The sequence below is a fragment of the Myripristis murdjan genome, chromosome 7, assembly GCF_902150065.1.
Source record: "Myripristis murdjan chromosome 7, fMyrMur1.1, whole genome shotgun sequence".
NCBI classification, from domain to species: Eukaryota; Metazoa; Chordata; class Actinopteri; order Holocentriformes; family Holocentridae; genus Myripristis; species Myripristis murdjan.
In genome coordinates, this window is record NC_043986.1 from 12649147 (window position 1) to 12667906 (window position 18760).

At 41.8% G+C, this 18760-nt stretch overlaps 2 protein-coding genes across 3 annotated transcripts; both read left to right on the forward strand.

The window, feature by feature from the left end:
- Positions 1-2521: 2521 nt before the first annotated feature.
- sypl2b (synaptophysin-like 2b) lies at positions 2522-6716 on the forward strand. The gene is made up of 6 exons (XM_030055857.1): positions 2522-2690; positions 2825-2902; positions 3807-3925; positions 4040-4238; positions 5166-5357; positions 5460-6716. The coding sequence occupies exons 1-6, from the start codon at positions 2673-2675 to the stop codon at positions 5580-5582; spliced, it is 729 nt and encodes a 242-aa protein (XP_029911717.1). The 5' UTR covers positions 2522-2672; the 3' UTR covers positions 5583-6716.
- Positions 6717-7240: 524 nt separating this feature from the next.
- Positions 7241-16880, forward strand: atxn7l2b (ataxin 7-like 2b). Of its 2 annotated transcripts, none has more exons than XM_030056478.1 (10): positions 7241-7407; positions 7897-7968; positions 8097-8406; positions 8899-9146; positions 9424-9506; positions 9732-9967; positions 10422-10602; positions 10840-10961; positions 15420-16209; positions 16464-16880. In XM_030056478.1, exons 1-9 carry the CDS (start codon positions 7278-7280, stop codon positions 16204-16206), a joined length of 2169 nt encoding a protein of 722 aa, XP_029912338.1. In that variant the 5' UTR covers positions 7241-7277; the 3' UTR covers positions 16207-16209; positions 16464-16880. The 2 variants fall into 2 exon arrangements, with proteins under 2 accessions (XP_029912338.1, XP_029912339.1); XM_030056479.1 differs by having other exon boundaries at positions 10425-10602.
- Positions 16881-18760: the final 1880 nt, after the last annotated feature.

The window sequence follows — 18760 nt, forward strand, 5'->3', positions numbered from 1 at the left end:
AGAACCACATGCCCCAAAAGTGTCATAGATGAAACAATACAGATGTTTTATTCTCTCCTGCACAGTAATTACATGTAATATCTGAGATTTCTGAGATTTTACATCTTAAAGCCTCAAACTAGAGATTAGAAGAAGCTGAACTTGAATAATCCCCCCCCAGCAGCAGGTCTCCATTGCTATCAGTGAATTGCATCTCTTGGTAGAAACTACATTCAAAGAGTTCTGTTTGCACATTTATTTGCTGCATATCCATTCAGGAAGAGTAATCACAAGGCTTAGGTTTATATCTTGCCAAAACAGGAATAAAATTTGTTGTAGCGCAAGACAAGTGGTATCTCTTTTTTCAGAGTGGCTATCTCATTCTGCAGGGAATGTCTTAACTTAATTAGTACTGAAAAATAGAGTTTACTGAAAGCAGTATTGCTGGTGACCTCTCTGTGTGACAACAAACACACAAATTCACTTCTTATGTATCAATGTTTAGTAACAACAATGTTGAGATAACTGAGGTGTGACCTTATCTGAACACTTAAGATCAGTCCAGAAGAAAAAGCAGCAATCAGAAAAATTACTCTTTGTGTTTTGCACTCTCGAAATTAGATTTATTCATTTTATTGCTTGCAGTCAGCCATATTCTGCTGCTTGATTAAATTTGTGCATGTGATGGGACAGTGGGTCCTGGCGGCAAAGGGAACCCATGACTGCTGGTCATGTGCTGCTGAAGAAAAATCCGCATAGCTGAAGCGACCATGAGACTGACCAGACAGAATCAACTCACAAACCACGAGCACTGATCAAGAAAGTATACATTTATATTTCCAAGTGTATATTTGTTTTGGGGGTATAATGTGATGTAATATTCCTCTTCTTGAACAGACATGCAAATGTCCAAATGGCTGGGAGGTGCGTTGTTGCATATTCACATTAGTGGGGCAACTGAAACTCCTTGAGTAAAAGAAAAGAGGATGAGCTGATCTGAGGTGATCAGGTTGAAATGCGTATTAGTCTTTGGTGTGGCACTACCAGTCCAACCAGTTCACTGAGCTGCACCGGGAAAATATGTCAAGAACCAAACATGAGATGTTGTCAAACAAGTTAGGGGTGTTTTAGGGAATCCAGAAAACCTTCAACCTGAATGAAACTAAAGTCAAACATGACTTGGCATTTACAATATCTGTATTTTGTGTGTTGTGTGTGCCTGTATGGGTGTTCATTATTTATCTTTTTCTTAATGATGGAAACATATGTGTCCCATTCACTCAGAAAGCCAAACAATGTATTCTGCAGGACAGCATTCCTCTGCAAAAGGACTGTACAATGGAGTGGCAACCCCTCCCCCACCGGAGCCCAGTCAACTATTAAAAGGTGGAGAACAAAGAAACTCTTATTCCTTCGAGATGGGCCCTGTTCGGGAAAAGACGGTGCCTTTCCACAAGCAGACAACTGTTCTTGCCCCGGCTGCTCGGTGTGCCGATCAAAGACGGTTGAATCAAGAGCTGGACACACACCCAGATGTGCCTGTCTTTCCAGCTTCCCAAACCCCCCAAAAAGAGCAGTTAAATTTAAAAGGTCTGAGGCAGTGACATCATGCAGGCAGCCTGTGTGTGTCAGTGGGATCAGGTTACTGTGATGGAAGTCATGGGATGCACATGCACAGGCTTTGGGTGAAAAGGGTCAGTTTGCTGAGACTCATTCATAAGGTGATTAAATGGCGACCTCTTGTGACAAACAGTCACTGTTGCAGCACATTCTCATGCTGCCAACTCATGCTGGGTGTAGTTTCAGTGTCTGTGCTCATTGTTTTGACGTGACTAAATGTCATTCACACACTCACTCCGGACACAGTGAAAACTATTGTTGAAAATAAACATAATCAAGTTTGACGGTACATCTCTCAATCAGTCAGCCATTCAAACCTTGTTCATATGCACAAAAGTGCAATACAAGGTGCTTTAACATCCAGAACTTAGTGTCAAATGACAATAACAACAAAAATAATAAATGACAAATAATAAAAGTGGTAATACTAAAAAGGAGCAGTAAAGCAATCAAGACTGATGCACAATAAATTATACAGAATTTATATGTATAATTTCTATATTTAGATCATTTATGTATCAGCATATATCCACACAAATGCATGTAAATATCATTAGAGTATAATAACAGATATGATGATAAGAATAAACATGTTTTTTATGTATTGTAAGGTAGGCCCAGAGTAAAATACAACAGAAATCGGTAAAAAGTGTCATGAAGTAATGATAAAACAACAGAAATAAGAGAAAAACTGGTTCATAGGTTGGTAAAGAAATCACTGAGTGAAATCAATTCAAAGCAGAATACTACGAAAACACTACGCCTAATACGCCTGTAGTGAACGTAGCCTACGTTTAAAAATATCCCGCTCTCAATAAGGTGACGCACAACAGGTACAGGTGCGGCAGTCTGCATGCAGCACGGCTGAGAAAACAAAAACACGAGCTACATTTCCTGTCACTTTCACCGACTTTCAAACGCAGCAGCGCCCCTCGCGGCGCAGCGACGTCACTGGTCACGTGTCAGCCCACTACGACTCGCTGAAGTTGGAGAAAAGTTTGACAAGAGCCTCGAAACAACCAGGAAAAGGAAACCCTAACAAGATACCGACAGTGTTTTAATCTGCAGAGACGATGGAAGGTGTCGCTCAGGTAACCAACACAGAAAGGAAGAGTAAAGCGTTTTTAATGGCGCATAATGATTGAGCAATTTTTCGCAAACACACCTATTTTTTGTATGGCTTCACCACCAATATCCTGGTTTGAGTGTTTCCTTTTGTCAACAGAAAGTGCTCATGTCCGGATTCAGCCTTGACCTGGGACCCCTCAAAGAGCCACTGGCTTTTATTCGTTTGCTCGAATGGGTGAGTTTTTCTCAATTATTTTGCCATATGGCCTGTGTAGGATCTGCTGAATGTATGAGCTGTCCATTCAACACAGCCAAATAGCTTCCAAATTGATTATCATGTTGGTCTTATGACCCAGTGAGCTCCTGGAGAAGCTATGCAACTCTGAGCTGTCACAGTTTTTTTTTTTCCTCCAAAAACTATGCAGCACCTTATTGAAGTTTTAACACTTTACATGAAGTAAATCAGCACACCAGGTTAGCCCCAAATGGCTCAAACTGAAGTTGAAACTGTGTTCCACCAACATGCTCAGCGTGTTAGGGAGCGTATCTATGTTTCCAGAAGCCTGTGTTCAATATTCTGCTAACACACATTAATCCTAACCCGAACCACCCAAATACAGAGCGGGGGAGAATCTTTTTTTTTTTTTTTTTCAGTTTCCATTATGTTCTACAGACAGCTGGGGAACATGGGACCTGTATGTAGGATGGTGGAACATAGGACTCTTTGTCATGTTCCCTTAATGTGCCATATAAATCTGGGAAACTTAAGACCCTGGGAACATAACAATGTCTACATGTGTTCAAACACCTGTAGCGAATCATTCACCTTAGCATGCAGAAAACCTAAAAATCCTTTACTTAATCTGCCTAGCGACAACAGAGTTGTTGTCCAAAGAAGCCGTAGATAATTGCTTACATTACGATATGGTCAGCATTTTGTTCTTGCATATGCTTTTCCTGTAAAACCTGCACAGCTGTGATGGCTTCCTGTTGTTTGAAATATTATTGCCTGTCAAAAGGTTATGAATTAAGGTGTGTGTGTGTCTCCCACTTTGTTTACCAGTGTGCTGCTCCACTAAAGGTTGCCTCTTGAATTTTAGTTTGTGCCACCATGTTTTCTCTTTGCCTGTCTTTGGCAGATATTCTCCATATTCGCCTTTGCTACGACTGGAGGTTACTCGGGCACCACGAGCATCAACATCAAGTGCCAAGGGATGGGCAACCAAGAAATACATGCGTACTTTAACTATCCATTCAGGTGTGTGTGAACAAACACACACGCACACTCTCCATAAGGTTAAAACAAGGGGGCTGGCTTCTCAAGAATCCTGCATTTACCAGAACTGAACATGTTGTGTTTCTGCGTACACAGGTTGATGGACCATTCGTACAGTGTTCTCAATTGTCAAAACAATCACACTGAACCCATGTTCTTGATTGGAGACCACTCGTCCTCAGCACAGTTTTTCGTCTGCATTGGAGTGTTTTCCTTTCTCTACTGCATTGCCACGCTGATCCTCTACCTGGGCTACCAACACTTGTACAGAGAGTCTAGTCGTGGCCCTATCGTGGTATGTTTGCATGCATTTTGTTTTTGTTTTGGGGAAATGCTCATCCTTTTTGGCTGTAATGGGAATTTCCACTTTTTCCAATGTTGCTGTTACTACACACGTGGGGACGACATCCTATCCTACGCAGACCCAAAACAGTAGATTTTCCAGACATTATTTGCTGTTCAGTTTATTTTTTTGAGTCATCAATCATTTGTACAAAGACATGAGCATATCTCACCTATGCCCCCACATATAATACCGTGCACCATTCCCGAAGTGCTCAAAATATACTTAAAGCTATATCTGAACAAAATAATATTACTATTACATGTCAACAATAAACATAAATGGCTCCTACATCTGTCTTACCCTGATTAAATAAAAGTATCTATCTAAATCTCATCCCATCCATAAATAACTTCATGATGGGCTGAGATGAAATTATATGGCGCACCCTTAAATAAGTTTTATTTAAAGCAGGCAAGTGGAGCGTGTGTGTCCTGTAAGGCACTGAGTAAAATCAGCGAGGGTAATGACTCTGATCTAAATGACATGACTGCATCTGAACGTCTCAGTCTAGTTTTATCCAAACTGGTTGTCTTGCCTTATTCCACTGTATACTCACAACAGCTGATGTCTCAGTTTGTGGGAGCGATATTTGGACTTGAGCGCTTTTGTTTGTAAAAACTTCGCCCCCGGTGTCAGCTGCTGGCGTGCTGTTCGGTTCATGATGGAATCCAACAGAGGGTCAGACAAAGTGCATTTAACAGACCTGTGTAAATGAAACACCAGGGAGGGTGTGTTCCCTGAGCAGCCAAAGGAGGAACTCCACTAGCTAGTGTCTGTGAATGTCCCTTATTATTGAAACAGTCAGTGTGGCCTTGATTTTAATTGATTTTAAGTGAATGTTTTTATTTTAGTGATATTTCTCTGTCCTGCTTGAAGGATCTGGCCGTGACTGCGATTCTGGCCTTTCTGTGGCTGACGTCGTCATCAGCCTGGGCAAAAGGCCTGACTGATGTGAAGTGGTCCACCAGTCCTTCAAACATTTTATCTCTCATGAACTTCTGCAAGGATGAAAAGAACAAGTGCGCTCCAGGTGGACTGCCTCACATGGGCCGACTAAACGCCTCCGTGGTACGTTGTGTGCAACTTGGTCTTTTTCAAAAATGCTGAAAGTGATGTTTATTTTGGCATATTTGACCTATCTGTTTTTCATTCCTAACCTCCTTTTGGCAGATTTTTGGTTTTCTTAACCTCATACTGTGGAGTGGCAACTGCTGGTTCATTTACAAGGAAACACCCTTCCACAAATCAGCCAGCCCTCCTGCCGATGTGGAGGGAGGAGTCAGGACGTCCTAATGGCACCGCTTCCTCATCTCAAAACTGTTACACGTGGTGTTACTGAATGAATCATCTGGTACTAACTGTTCTGAGAGAAGTGTTAAAGATTATGAAATACACATTTAAAAAAATGACTGGTCCTCATTGGTAAATGTTACAGTTTATGTTTAGGGATATTTTATCTTGAAAATAAGTTCCTGAAATCTGGAGCTTGGTCAGACTGAAAACAAAGCAGAAAAATTCAGCTATTCAAAAGGCAGTTAACCATGTTCTTCTCATACATTTTCAGATTGCTGTTTTTTTTTTTTTTTTTTTTTTTTTATTAAATTCATAGGTAACTGATTGATACTCAAATATGGGGAAATGTGCATGCCCTCTGCATGAAATGGTACTGCAGATGTGTGGAGCCTGTAGCCCGTGTTGACGATAAAAGCATGAGTCAGCATCACTTGAATTAATCCATTTAACTGCCAACAGTGACTAAGTCACATCGCTTGTTTACACAAATGTGCATTGTTAAAGTGAGCAATCCCTAAAAACTCGGGCAAAATACCAAACAAATGTAAAATAGTTAAAGTGAATGTACTGGTAACACAAGTAGACAAAAATGAAAAATAATTGCAGTCCTACTTAAACAAATTAGTCATTTGTCATTTGGATGTGTAATTACAGTTAGTTTTTTGTTTTTTTGTTTTTTGTTTTTTTTTTTTTTCATTTTGATAACTGGTCTAATCAAATTGCAGAATTGAAATTATTTATCTTGTGTGGAAGCATTTTTATTTGCCCTTTATCATCATTTTGTGTCTTGTCATTTTACTTTTACGCTACATAATATTTTGTTGTACAGGGTGCATATAAGTTTACACCTAACTTTACATATAACCAACAATATACTAATTAGGAAAAATTGCATTTTTTTCCTATAAAGCAATGGATAATTTCTTTTTGTGCTGCATGTTTATGTTTAAAGGTTTTCTAAGAAAATAACGCACCTAAGTCCTACAGTGTTTGCATGCCAGTGTCCGCTGTATTACCTTGTGCAGCCTTGTTGATTGCTGTTCAAAGTGTCCAAAAAAAAAAAAAAAACTTAATTGTTACTAATCTGTTACTAAGTAACTGCATCAATTTTAGTTGGCTTTTGCCTCTCTTCTACCTCCAGTTAGTTATAAGGGAAGGCAAGCTGTTCTTGTTCATGACTGTTACCGCATTTCATCTTTTTACATAGCCTTGATTAATTTCCAGTTCGTAGCCCAATTAACATTGTGTTAGTAGCAAAATAAGTGCCAAATAAGTGAGAATTATGGAACCCAGTTTCAATACAAGAAGAAACTCTGGACATGACACACTGCAGCGTACACAAATAAAAGGAAGAACTGGATTTGTCACTGTGTCTATTTATTCATTTCTTTATTTCTTTCTTTATTAGAGTGTCTCACAGGTACCTTTATTTTGTAACTCCATGTCTATATGGGCCTGTTCATGGTCAGACAGCTGGACCGTTCAAGGAGCACGAGAAAGAGATTATGCGTGTTGGTTGCACTGGGACAGAGCAGATGTTCCCTCTGACCATCTGACGTTCAGTGAGGCCGTGACAACTTTGCATATACCCTTCATGGTGGGTTATTAATATGGCGCTCTTTGCGTGCACATCCACGCAGTTTCTAATCCAACGCGGGCACGAGCTTCGTGACGCGACAGGATGCGCGTGGACTGATGGTGTCAACTCGTGAGCGCGCAAGAGCAGCAATGGCCGCTGTGGATCGGCGAAATCCTAATCTCGACGATTTTGTGGGATTAAATTGGAGCTCTTGGATAGATATAGCTAATATTTTAGCGTCTGACGGTGAGTCCCACTCCCTCCTCTGCAGATGTTTTTTTGCGACGTCACGGTGTAACTATACTGTGATTTATTTCTGTAATATACATAGAGCGACATAAAGCGCAACCCAAACAAAAGACCCACTGGGTCCTAGTGCAGGGTGGGTTTGATAACAATGATTTACTGGCTAGCTAGTTAGCACGCCAGGTATCAATCGAAAAACAATTTCGTTTCTAATTTGTTTTTTTACATCCCCCGATGCAGCATTAAAAACTCTATGTAATATGTGAAAGACACACCTGAGAACAGGTGGACCAGCGTTGGGGTTAGATTGCCATCCTCAATTACACCAAACACAACAACGCTACTTAAGAGGGGTTTGCCCAGTTTGGTGAAAGCAAAACTAACCAGCCAACATTAGCTGGGGCTAGGCCACCTAACAAGGTCATTGTTGACAAAGGGTGTGTGCCCCATCTCTAATTTTCACGTTGAATGTATTTTCTTTGCATGTAGCTGGGCCAAGTGTGGAAGAATGCAGCAAGTCTGGGAAGAGCCGCACAGAGACCATGACCCTCAGGAAAGAAGGTGAGGGTGGTGGCTGCTGGAGCTCTGCAACACCCACAGCTTCCAGTAACATCTCTGCATGGCCTATCATCACCCCTCTCTTATGAAATGTTCTTCACTTGCACGCTACTGTGTATTTTCTCCTACAGATATGCCCATATATGGCCACTGCCCAGCACACGATGATTTCTTTCTGGTGGTGTGCAGCCACTGTGGTCAGGTGGTCAAGCCACAGGCCTTTGAGAAGCACTGTGAGAGGCGCCATGGTCCTCTCAGTAAGCTGTGTAGCCAGTCCTCCACCTTGGCTCCTCAGCAGCGGCCTCGGCCTGGCCGCCCCCCCTCAGTTCTCTCCTCCTCCAGAGAGAGGCAGACGGACAGCAGACACCGTGAGGCTGGGGACTCAGCAACAGCACCTGTCCCCCATCACAGACCTGCTAAGGCTCAGAAGGAGGTGGTCAGGTAGTAACATGCTTTTTGCAACAACTGAGATTTAGCCAGGAAGGTCCCATTGAGATACAAGATCTCTTCTTCCAAGGAGTCCTGGTCTCCTGGTCAAGACAGCAGCACAATTAATTTCTCATAGAAAAACATTTTCACATGATAGAGCACTAAAGAACACAAGGCAACACAAGGCAAATAGTGAAAGAACGGTGGCATGCAGGCTATGCCCAACAATATCCAAACACAGTCCACCTCAAGTCAAGGAAATCATGGAAAACAGCAGTTTGTAACAGACATTTAAAAATAATCAAAGAAGGGAGCACCTGTAAAGTGATGTTATTTCGTTCTGTGCCCAAGGTGCATAAAAGGAGAAAGCAGTTTTGCCAAGCTCTGAGTGCACTCTTAAATGCATATGAAATTTTCTACTTATATCTTAATTGCATGTTTCTCATCGGTTAATTCTTTCTCCAATTTCTTTTCTTTCTCATGTTTTTCCAACTACCTCCACAGTTTACCTTCAGTGGAGACATTCCCTCAGGAGAACCAGCCTTTACCACCCTACTCCTCCATGGTGCACCCCAGGGTTCCTCCATGGCACTCAGGACCCCTGCCCCCTGGTGGGTCTTCCTCCTCTTTCACCTCCGCCTCTTCCTCAGAGAAACTCCCTCTGCAGAAAGCTGTGGCCGGGCAATCCAGTGACCCACATAACCCTCTGCGAGGCCCAAGAACATACAGCCGAATTTACAAAAAAGTTGACAGTAAGTTTGTCATTCATGTAAAGAATCTTGTCTCTTTGCTCACAGATTTTCTTCCCTGTGTTACATATGCTCTGAATTACTTTAGTAGCCTACAGTAGAATTTTGCTGTATAATAATCTCAGGCTTTATGCATTAGTGCTGTTAATTATTACGTCTTTCGAATCAGCACATAGAGGTCTTAACCTCAACCCTGCCTGCCTCGATCATCTGACTGTCTCTGTCCTGCTGTTGTTTCTGCTGCTGCTGACTGGCTACTGTGTTTGTTTTCTCTTCTCAGAGAAAGAATGTGACCTGGACAAACACTGTGGAGTTCTGGATCCAGAGAGGAAGAAGCTGTGCACCCGGCAGCTTATGTGCAATGTAAACTTTCAGTGTCTGCTCATGTTCTCTTATAGCCTTTCAACTCGTAGTATTTCCATGATCTGTGTCATTTTGCCCATAATAACACAAACATCTATCATTGTTTCATCTTAGAAGTTGAACTCTTTGTTTAATGCAAAGGAATGGAAGTGGATAAATTGGGATTTATATTTGATGAATTGTAAAAGCCTCTCCTTTGTCTCCTGCCTTGCTCTCTGAAAATAGATTCATTCCATCCACCAGCGGCGGAAAGTGGCTGGCAGGAGTAAGACCTTCGATCAGCTGGTTATGGAGCAGAGAACGGGTTCTCCGGGCCACGATCCGGTGCGAGTGCCTGGTCACGATCTGGGCCGACTCACTGTCACGCCAAAGGACGCTCAGTCACATGCACAGGCTCCTGAGGAAAAATCAGCATCTCAGTGCAACAAACACAACTTTGGCAGCAACTGTTCAATTCTCAGGTATAGAAATACTCAGGTTATTTTTTCAGATGCACTGAAACACAAGTAAAATCAATGTGATTCAACCAAATAGCTCTAATATCCTAATTGTTGTTGTCAGTTTAACAAGGACTAAATAGTGGGTTTGGGTGAACGAGGGGACTCACAGCATGGTTAGTTGTACAGCATTAGTGTTAGATGCCACAGGCCATCAGAGTATCTTGAAGCTACAGATGCCTCACTAGCATTGCATTCCACCCTCATTTATGTTTTTATTACTTAATTCCATTGTTATTAATTCTCACTATTTCAAAATAGGTATTTAGGTTTGACTAAATATGGATTTAAAACAGTTCCAGTTTTTGAATTCACTAGTATCTACTGCACTGTCATGCTTTTACCATTTAGTTTATTTTGCTGTGTCGATGTACACTTATGCATCGTTCTCATTTTTGTGCATCTTCCGTCTTCCCAGCAGGTCTGGGGAGTCACCAGAAAGCGGCCCGGAGGAAGATGGCGACAGCGCTGTGGACGTGGAGGTGCAGCCTCCTTACCCCTTCAACCAGAGCCTTCTGTCCAGTGAGGAGAGTGAAGGAGAGGAGCAAGAGGAGGCGAGGGACCTCCCTGCCACGCCCTGGCACCCAAAACCTCTTGGGGTAAGCACAGAAACACAAATATGAACACAGTGCTTCTGAATAACAGTAACAGCCACTTGATAAGGACATATTTCATGTGTATCCTCTATCACAAGTAGCAAGATAAGGTCAGCTTTATTGTCTCCACCTTGGCTTTAATCTTCACGATAAGGGGCTTAGATAAGACACAGATTTCAAGAATTGAAATTTACGTATGACCCAAGGCTACAGACTGACGCTGTTTCTTGTTTTCTTCAGCTATGCACTTTTGGAAGCCGCACCTTGGGCTGTAGCATCTTCACGTTTGATCGGCGGTTGCACCACTTGCGATTTGCTCTCAGTGCCATGGTGGAGCATCACATCAGCACTCACTTGTGGAAGTGAGTGTCACTGCTCTGGGGAAAATGCCTACTATTTGGGAACTACACAGTGGAGTAGTGAGTTTGCCTTCAGCTAGAGATTCAAGCCCCTGTTTTGGCAAGCATTTGTCTTTGAGCAAGATAGTGAATCCTTGACAGCTCCGGCGGGCAGAGTTATGTTTCTGACCCTCTCATGGAGCAAGCAGGGTATCCGCGGGGTTGTAAAAGGTAGTAAATAAAAGGAGCCCAAATTAAGGCCCTTAAAAGGTAGTAAAAGGTAACTAACACAATTTTAATTGGTAGTAATTTTTTTCATCATCCCTTCAATATATTATGACTTTTCCATTTATGCTGATTTTTTTCTTTACAGTTCATTTAATTAAAGAAATATTAAAACGAAAAATACGTGCGAGCAGGACACCAGGACCTGTGTCGGCGTTGATAGCCAATCAGTGATCCTGACTGCATTTGCCACCCTGTAGCGTGTATGCGATTGGTTCACCTGCCGCATGTTGTGCTCATGCAGGGTCTCTAAACGTTAGTGTGAGCAAGCCACTTTAGTCCAGTCATTTTATGAAAAAACCTAGGACAAATTGCAAGAGAAGCAAACTCAACTGATTTTGTATCCTCAGTTTGTCCTGAGTGAGGGAAAAAAAGTCCCAGGAAATCCCATTGGTGGAAAGTTTTGAAAATCACCTATTTAGGACCACATATTACCAAAAAACACTGTTTTAGTAACCTTTTAATTCACTGTTATATAGTAACCTTTTAATTCAAGGTTACTATATATATAGTAACCTTTTAATTCACTGTTTAAATGTCTCTTCTGGCATTTATTCCTTATATTCCTTATTAGGGCATATCAAATCAGATAATGTGTGATATGCATGTGTAAACAGAATAATTCAAAGAACTTGTAATTGACTTTTTTTCTTGTCTTTGTGTGTGTAATCAACTTGTGAATTTTTATAGTGATATCTGAAAGTAAAATTTTGAACCCCTTTCCCCTGTGTGTTAAAAACAGTGTTTTTTGGTATTATATGGTCATAAATAGGTGATTTTCAAAACTTTCCACCAATGGGATTCCTTGGGACTTTTTTCCCTCACTCAGGACAAACTGAGGATACAGAAACAGTTGAGTTTGCTTCTCTTGCAATTTGTCCTAGGTTGACCCCAATTTTGGCCTAAAATTACTGGACTACTTGCCGAGATGGGAAAATGTAAGTTTTCGCAGCTCTGAGCAGTGCTGTAAAATAGCGGTCGCCACTCGCCAAATGCGTCTAAAATATTCCCTTGGTGAGTTAATTTTGGAGGTCTACCTGCCACGGGGCGGGTAAATATTTGCACCAAGTCATGCAATAAATTATGCAGGAGGTGGCTTTAAATTCATACGGTAGCTGACGTTAGCGCTTGACCGATGATGTTTGTGTGTCGCACTTCAGTAGCTCCCCGTAGCCTGTCGGCTAGCGCTAGTGATCTGTTTGTTGTATGTCACACTTAAATAGCTCCCCCGACGTCGTGTGACATGTTGTGAGGTTAGCCCAGGGTTAGCCTAGCCAGCTCAGAAGGACGACACGCAACGCACTGGACAGACTGTCAGATCTCCTGATGGTCCAACTCTGCTCCACAGACATCAGTGAGTTTGATCCGAGCAAAGCTGTGATGCTGTGGCACATAGGCGGAAATCCCGGGGGGGTCAGAGGGGACAAGACTCCTCCATCCATAAAGTTGTCCCCCCCAAAAAAACATTGTTAACACTAATAAATAATTTTCAATAATTTAATAATATTCAATGAAAGTACAATGCAAGCGGTGCTAATTATAAATGTAAAACTGTGTTTTTAAGTGTTAAAAAGTTATGACCCCCCCCCCCCCCCATGCCTCAAAGTGGTTTGGTCCGCATCCTGCTGCCGGCAGAGCTGCAGCTCGGTAACTTTCAGTCCGTCAGCCGGAGAGGCAGCAGCCTGATGAGAACTAGCAAGAAAACATCCTCAAGTGAAAGCCAGTGAGTCATTTATCACACCACTTGTTCACCAAGCGGTGTGAAAAAAGCGATATTTTCCCTGCTTGGTCCAAAACCTGCCTCTTTCAGCTCACTGTTAAAGCTAATAGCTAATGATTGTTTCCAAGCTGAAGGGAGTGCAGGACAGTGAGGGAGAGAGAGGACAGACCACAGGAGGAGCAAATACTGAGCTTTTTAGTCTTTCAAAAAGTCTGTCAGGATATTAATGTCAGAAATAGTTAATATTTTACTGATATTTTGAATTTGTCTCTAGATATATCTATTTTTTGCATTTTAAATTGCATTATTTTGTGGCGTCGTTTCATTTCATTTTCTTATTTAATCTAAAAGGGACTGTGTACAGCTCAAACATATACTGTATGTCACTATTTGATGCCATATCTTGCTTTGTTTTTTGTTGACACTACAAAAAATATGTTTTTTGAACAATAGTTTGATGTACCGTATTTCACCAATTAATCGCCCGGGCGTTTAATATGCAAAATCGACTTGTACCCCGGGCGTTTAAAAGAACCAGGCGGCTATTCGCTGCAGGCCTTTATTTACTTTTGCACCAGGTCATTATCGTGATGACAGCTACTGTCCAACATATTTTCAGTCTGTCGATTTAATATTACGGTACACCCTTTTGTTCTAACGTTAGCTAGCGCCCTTATTTTGACAGAAAACGGAAGCGCCGCACAGTTATTGTGCGGCTAACTGTTTACTTCTGCAAAAATAAGGTGAATAGCCTTATTTTCGGTTACCTCAATATAATGCAAATAATCGCCCAGGCGGTTATTCGGGTGGGCGTTTAATACGCAAAATGCGTGCAGACCCCAGGCGTTTACAAGAACCCGGCGGCTATTTGCGGCCGGGCGATTAATTGGTGAAATATGGTAGTTGGATTATTCAAGGTATTTCCTCTAGTTTTAGAGCTTATTTTGAGTTTCTAGTTCTTGTAAAGCTACTTTGACAGACTGTAGTGGAAATAGAACAGTGAGCAACATGCTGAGCGCTAAGCGCTGAGCGTAACAGAGAAAGAGGGTGGTACAGTTGTGCCAGACAGCAATTTTTTCATGTCCCCCCCAACAATTCCTCTCAGAAATTTTGCTGTTTGTTGTCCCCCCCAATAACAAAAATGTCCCCCCCGCCCCCACCAAAAAAAACAAAAACAAAAAAGCCGCTGCTCAATGCCTTGTTGGTAGTAAAAGATATTTGAAAGGTAGTAAAAGGTAGTAAATTCAACTTGAGGATTCCTGTATAAACCCTGAGCAAGGCAAGAAAAAAGGGTCTTTTCTGCAGAGATCACTGAAGTATCACATATTTTTACTTTATGTTTTGTTGGGCAGAAGTTAATACCAGCTCTCTACTACATTTGCCGACTTTTCCCATTGGCTGTACCCCTCTAATGGAACAAATTATAAGTCTGCTTCCTTCCAGCTTCTCCGTAAGTTTGTATTGCCTTTCACCGAGTTTTAAATCTCCAACTGAATGCACTTGAATGACCTGATGAGTAATGGATACACTTGATTAGTGTATTGGAAAAAATCCAGTAAAAACAAGTCTATACAACCTAAAAATCTTTTTTAAAGGGTGGTAGAATTAATGGTATTGCCAAATTGTTCTCTTTCACAAGACAGCAGGCTGGCTTTAATCCAAGCTCAAGAAAAAAATGGTTAAAATTTCCGTAGCAAAATGTGTCTTGTTCTTGATTGAAAATAACTTTAATCTGTTAAGTATAGTACAAGGATTATTGTACATATTTCAAAGTGCATTTGACTTCTTTGCATGTAAGCAAAGGGTTATATTTCAGAAAAATAGCTGGGTAGCCTAGAGGTCTGTGTGGGCCTGTTTTTATGTTGTTTTTTTTTTTTAAATGTTTTTTTAAGGCCACTCCCACTGCTTTTTGTGCTGCACCTGCTCGCCCCCACACCATTTTCTGCTGCACTTGCCCACTTCTGCAAGCCGTTATGTTGAGCCCGCCCGCAGTCTGCATTCTTTTCCACTTACCATCACAGTCCACTAAGTAAATTATATATCATATATGTGAAAAGATTTATAAATGCTGCTTGAGTGAGACATCAAAGACATCAGCTATAATGAAATCAAAATGAAACAAAATAGCAGCCCAACTGTTGTCAAATCAATATTCACAGACAGCACACACCATGACCTCACTGTCCAATGTGACCGCCCACAGCCTTAAAAAATTGCGCTGTCAGCATCTGTTGTGGGTCTCGTGTGACCTGCACGCTGGCCCACACTGTGCAGACCTCTAATGCAAAGTAAACACCAGAGAAGCTACCTAATGCCTGGGAAATGTAGAGCTAACTAATGTCAAAAGAGGCTGCTAGTGGTCCACCACAACCACATCAGGGCATGTGAAGCAGTTTCTCAAGCTTTAACGTGGTGTAATGATATGCAAATATCAGGAAGGAACATAATTAGCTGTGTGTTTCTGCTATGACTTGCAGGAAAATGCCTCAAGTGTCAACAGGTCTCAGGTCACATCACGTCACGGCTGCTACCACAGGGTCATCTGTCAGGACTGGAGCCAGAACCTCCTCTCCTTCTGGCTCCTCCAGCCTCAGCCCCACTCCCTCAGGACAATCAGAGACCAAGAGCAGTCAGCACAACCCACTCAGCACCAAGCCGCCTTCTTCCACCACGTCTGCTAACCTCGGGCCGGGCCGATTGCGCAACCCTGTCGGGCGACCCAGCAAATCTCGGCAGAGAGAGCTGGAGCTTACACAAACTGCAAGCACGGCATCGAAAGTTACCAAGCTGTTGCACAGCGGTGAGGACCAAACCTCCAAACACATCAGGGACTCTGCCCTACACAAGAAGGGACAGACACACTCTCCCACCAGGGTCTACCCCTCGCCCTCCACTCAAGGTCCGATCAACGGTACCCTCTGTCTAGCAGAGAGGCCTTGCCCTTCTCAGTCAGTAAAACACTCAGAGAGACACTCACCCTCACCCTTGCCGGGGTTGGGGAAGCACTCCCCATTTACCGCACCTCACCATGCAACTCATGCTACGGCCCGCAGCAGAGGGAGACCTCCAGGGGCTCAGCGGAGGGCAGCAGGTGATGACCACCGGGGTCTGGCCCAGAAGCGAAAGGCCAGCAGTGGATCACCACCACTCAGCCCTTCACTGTCCAGGACCCCCAAGTCTCACTCCAGCCTCTTCTCCTGGAAAGGGGAGAGCATAGGGGCCATGCTGGCTCGGGGCCTGGAAAAGAGAATGGACTCCTCCTAAAGAGTGAGTGGACATATGCTTTTGGCATTTGTAAAATATTTGCAATACATTCTGTAAAGTTCTGCATGCCATAAAAATTAAATGTGATAAAGAGACTTTCCTTGGTGGAGATGTGGATCCAACCCTATCAGCCTAAGCTCATGACTTGCACTGTGTATGTTCTTGTGGTGGATCTGTTGTGTGTGTGTGCTCTTTTGTTTTTGTCTTCCACGAATGCATTTGTAAGTGACAGCTGTTGTTTCCTCTTGTCTTGGCAGCCAAAATGTCAACATTAAGGAAGCCTGCCTTAAAAAGACCACTTGGAGAAGAAGGCTGCTGCAGGCTGCAACTGCTGCCAGCACAGTATGTGTGTCTCTGTGTGTGTGTGTGTGTGTGTGTGTGTGTGTGTGTGTGTGTGTGTATGAGAGAAAGAGATACAGATAGCGAGAGAATTTGTATGATGAGGTTTATTTGTTTTCTGTGTGCATGTGTATTCAAGTCTTTATGCACAAGTCATCAGGAATGATTGTCTGCACAGTATGTGTGTATCTATTGATGCAATTGTCCACACTATTTTTGTACATGTCTGAATGACTCAGTTGGTTACCTGTGAACTTAGAAATACCTCGACCTACCCGTTACGCTGCTAAAATGAAAAGTCAAATGGTAAAACAAATAAAAATTCTTAACATGCATTGTCTTTCTTATTTTACTCTGGTTTTAAACTGTAATGTTGTGGTTCATGTGGTCCATTACACACAAATGAGTCAAGATATTCCTGGAAAAATTAAGGAGCTTTAGATGGTCAGTGTTTTTTTTTCAGTGTTGGGGATTTTCTCATCCTGCTTTGGAGGTGAGGTAATTTTCCTGATCCTGAGGACCGTTTTGAATATTTCTGATGAAATGGTGCCACCTGGTGTTGAGAAATGTCCCTCAGTGGAGTGAGGTGCAGCTGCAGCTCTGCGGCCAGGCAGGACTCCCTGGCTGGGTCTTGGGTCTTTACAATAAAAGCTGTAAGCCGAGCTCCCTGGCCTGGTGTGCTGAAATCAGTCTCATTATCAAGATAAAAACTGAATTCTTCAGTCACTTAATGTAATTGTAGGATGCTGTTCAAAACCACATTTTTCAAAATTGTGCGTTAAGTCAGTCACTTAAATGAAATATTGAACTTGAACCCTGTATCTGTAGTCTGAGATGCAATATTTCAATTTTTATAGACAGTGGCCTAAATTAAATTGAAAGACGCCTTCCACCACAATCGTTAGCCTCTTAATCATATCCTAAAGTGAATCATATACGCAAAATGCATGTAAATTTCATACATTTTGTTATGTGGCTAATGTTTATTTGGCAAGGCTTTATTGTTTCATAAAAATATATCTCTCATAACTCTGAATCAAATATTAAAATGTCTGTTAAGGCCTCAACCTGCTAATAATAGTGTGTGTGTGTGTGTGTGTGTGTGTGATATTAAAAACTTTATTAACTCTATGAATAGAATATTCATGTAATCTGGAACAAAAAGGCTGGAAATATCCTTCAAAATCAATCAAAAACATGTCTGTTTTAGCCCTGTGTGTGTGTGTGTGTGTGTGTGTGTGTGTGTGTGTGTGTGTGTGTGTGTGTGTGTGTGTGTGTGTGAATGCACACATCCATAACTTTCTTTGCCCCCAAATTAAAAACAAATAAATCACAATGCTCATTTCTGTCTTTCACAAGGTTAATTTCCACTGGCCAAGCTAAGATACTCCTGGACCCAACAATGTGTAGTAATCATGTAATTAATAGAAATGGGACAAGTTTTATTGTTTTCCCCATATTGTTATGCTCTTGCTATTATTGCCATAAGATGTTGCGTTGTGCAATCAAAATAATCTGCATGAAATCAATGTGGAAAAAAACTGTCAATTTATATTTCTACCATTAACAATTTATACTATAGTAATGACAGGGGAAAGGGAACCAGATGAACCCCCATATTTAGATGGTGCATTGCATCTTACCACCACTAGATGACATTACACCACCAGTTTTTCTCTTCAGAAACAGAACCGGCTGGATGTTGAACTATCGGCCATTAAATAAACCACTTCTGTCCAAACTGTCCTCATCTGGCCTTTAATTTTATGTAAACACGTGCTGCAATGGGGAAAGCTTTTGGTGTGGTCACGTGGTCATAACAATGGACCATAGGAGCCCTACTTCACACTAGATCATCCACATTAAAGCAATAACATGGCACAGGAGCTACATCAAATATAATATTCATTCATTCATTCTTTCTTTCATTCATTTAGAGTTGCCAATGACACGAATGCCCTCAAGAGAGATGTAACATTTAATCCATCATCAAGCAAGAATAATATACTTGAAGTGATCTTCAACCCCCATCACCAAACTAAAACCTACTTTTGTTTACTGTGTAAATAAGTTGGAAACTGTGACCATGAGCAAGCTGTCAAATTGTGAAATAAATGTCCAAATCTTTCACTGTGGGCCACCTTCAATGATTTAAAAACAGATACCATGACATGTTTTACTGGAATGAGGGGATTTATTAATCCCAGTAAAAAGG

What these genes read in the sequence shown, in the direction of transcription:
- sypl2b (XM_030055857.1), top strand. An exon ending in TTATTCGTTTGCTCGAATGG is followed by an intron (nt 2,903 to 3,806) that starts GTGAGTTTTTCT and finishes TGTCTTTGGCAG; the next exon opens with ATATTCTCCATATTCGCCTT. An exon ending in GCCGACTAAACGCCTCCGTG is followed by an intron (nt 5,358 to 5,459) that starts GTACGTTGTGTG and finishes TCCTTTTGGCAG; the next exon opens with ATTTTTGGTTTTCTTAACCT.
- atxn7l2b (XM_030056478.1), top strand. Translation starts at nt 7,278, where the DNA reads ATGGTGTCAACTCGTGAGCGCGCAAGAGCAGCAATGGCCGCTGTGGAT. An exon ending in CCCGGCAGCTTATGTGCAAT is followed by an intron (nt 9,507 to 9,731) that starts GTAAACTTTCAG and finishes CTCTGAAAATAG; the next exon opens with ATTCATTCCATCCACCAGCG. An exon ending in ATCAGCACTCACTTGTGGAA is followed by an intron (nt 10,962 to 15,419) that starts GTGAGTGTCACT and finishes TATGACTTGCAG; the next exon opens with GAAAATGCCTCAAGTGTCAA.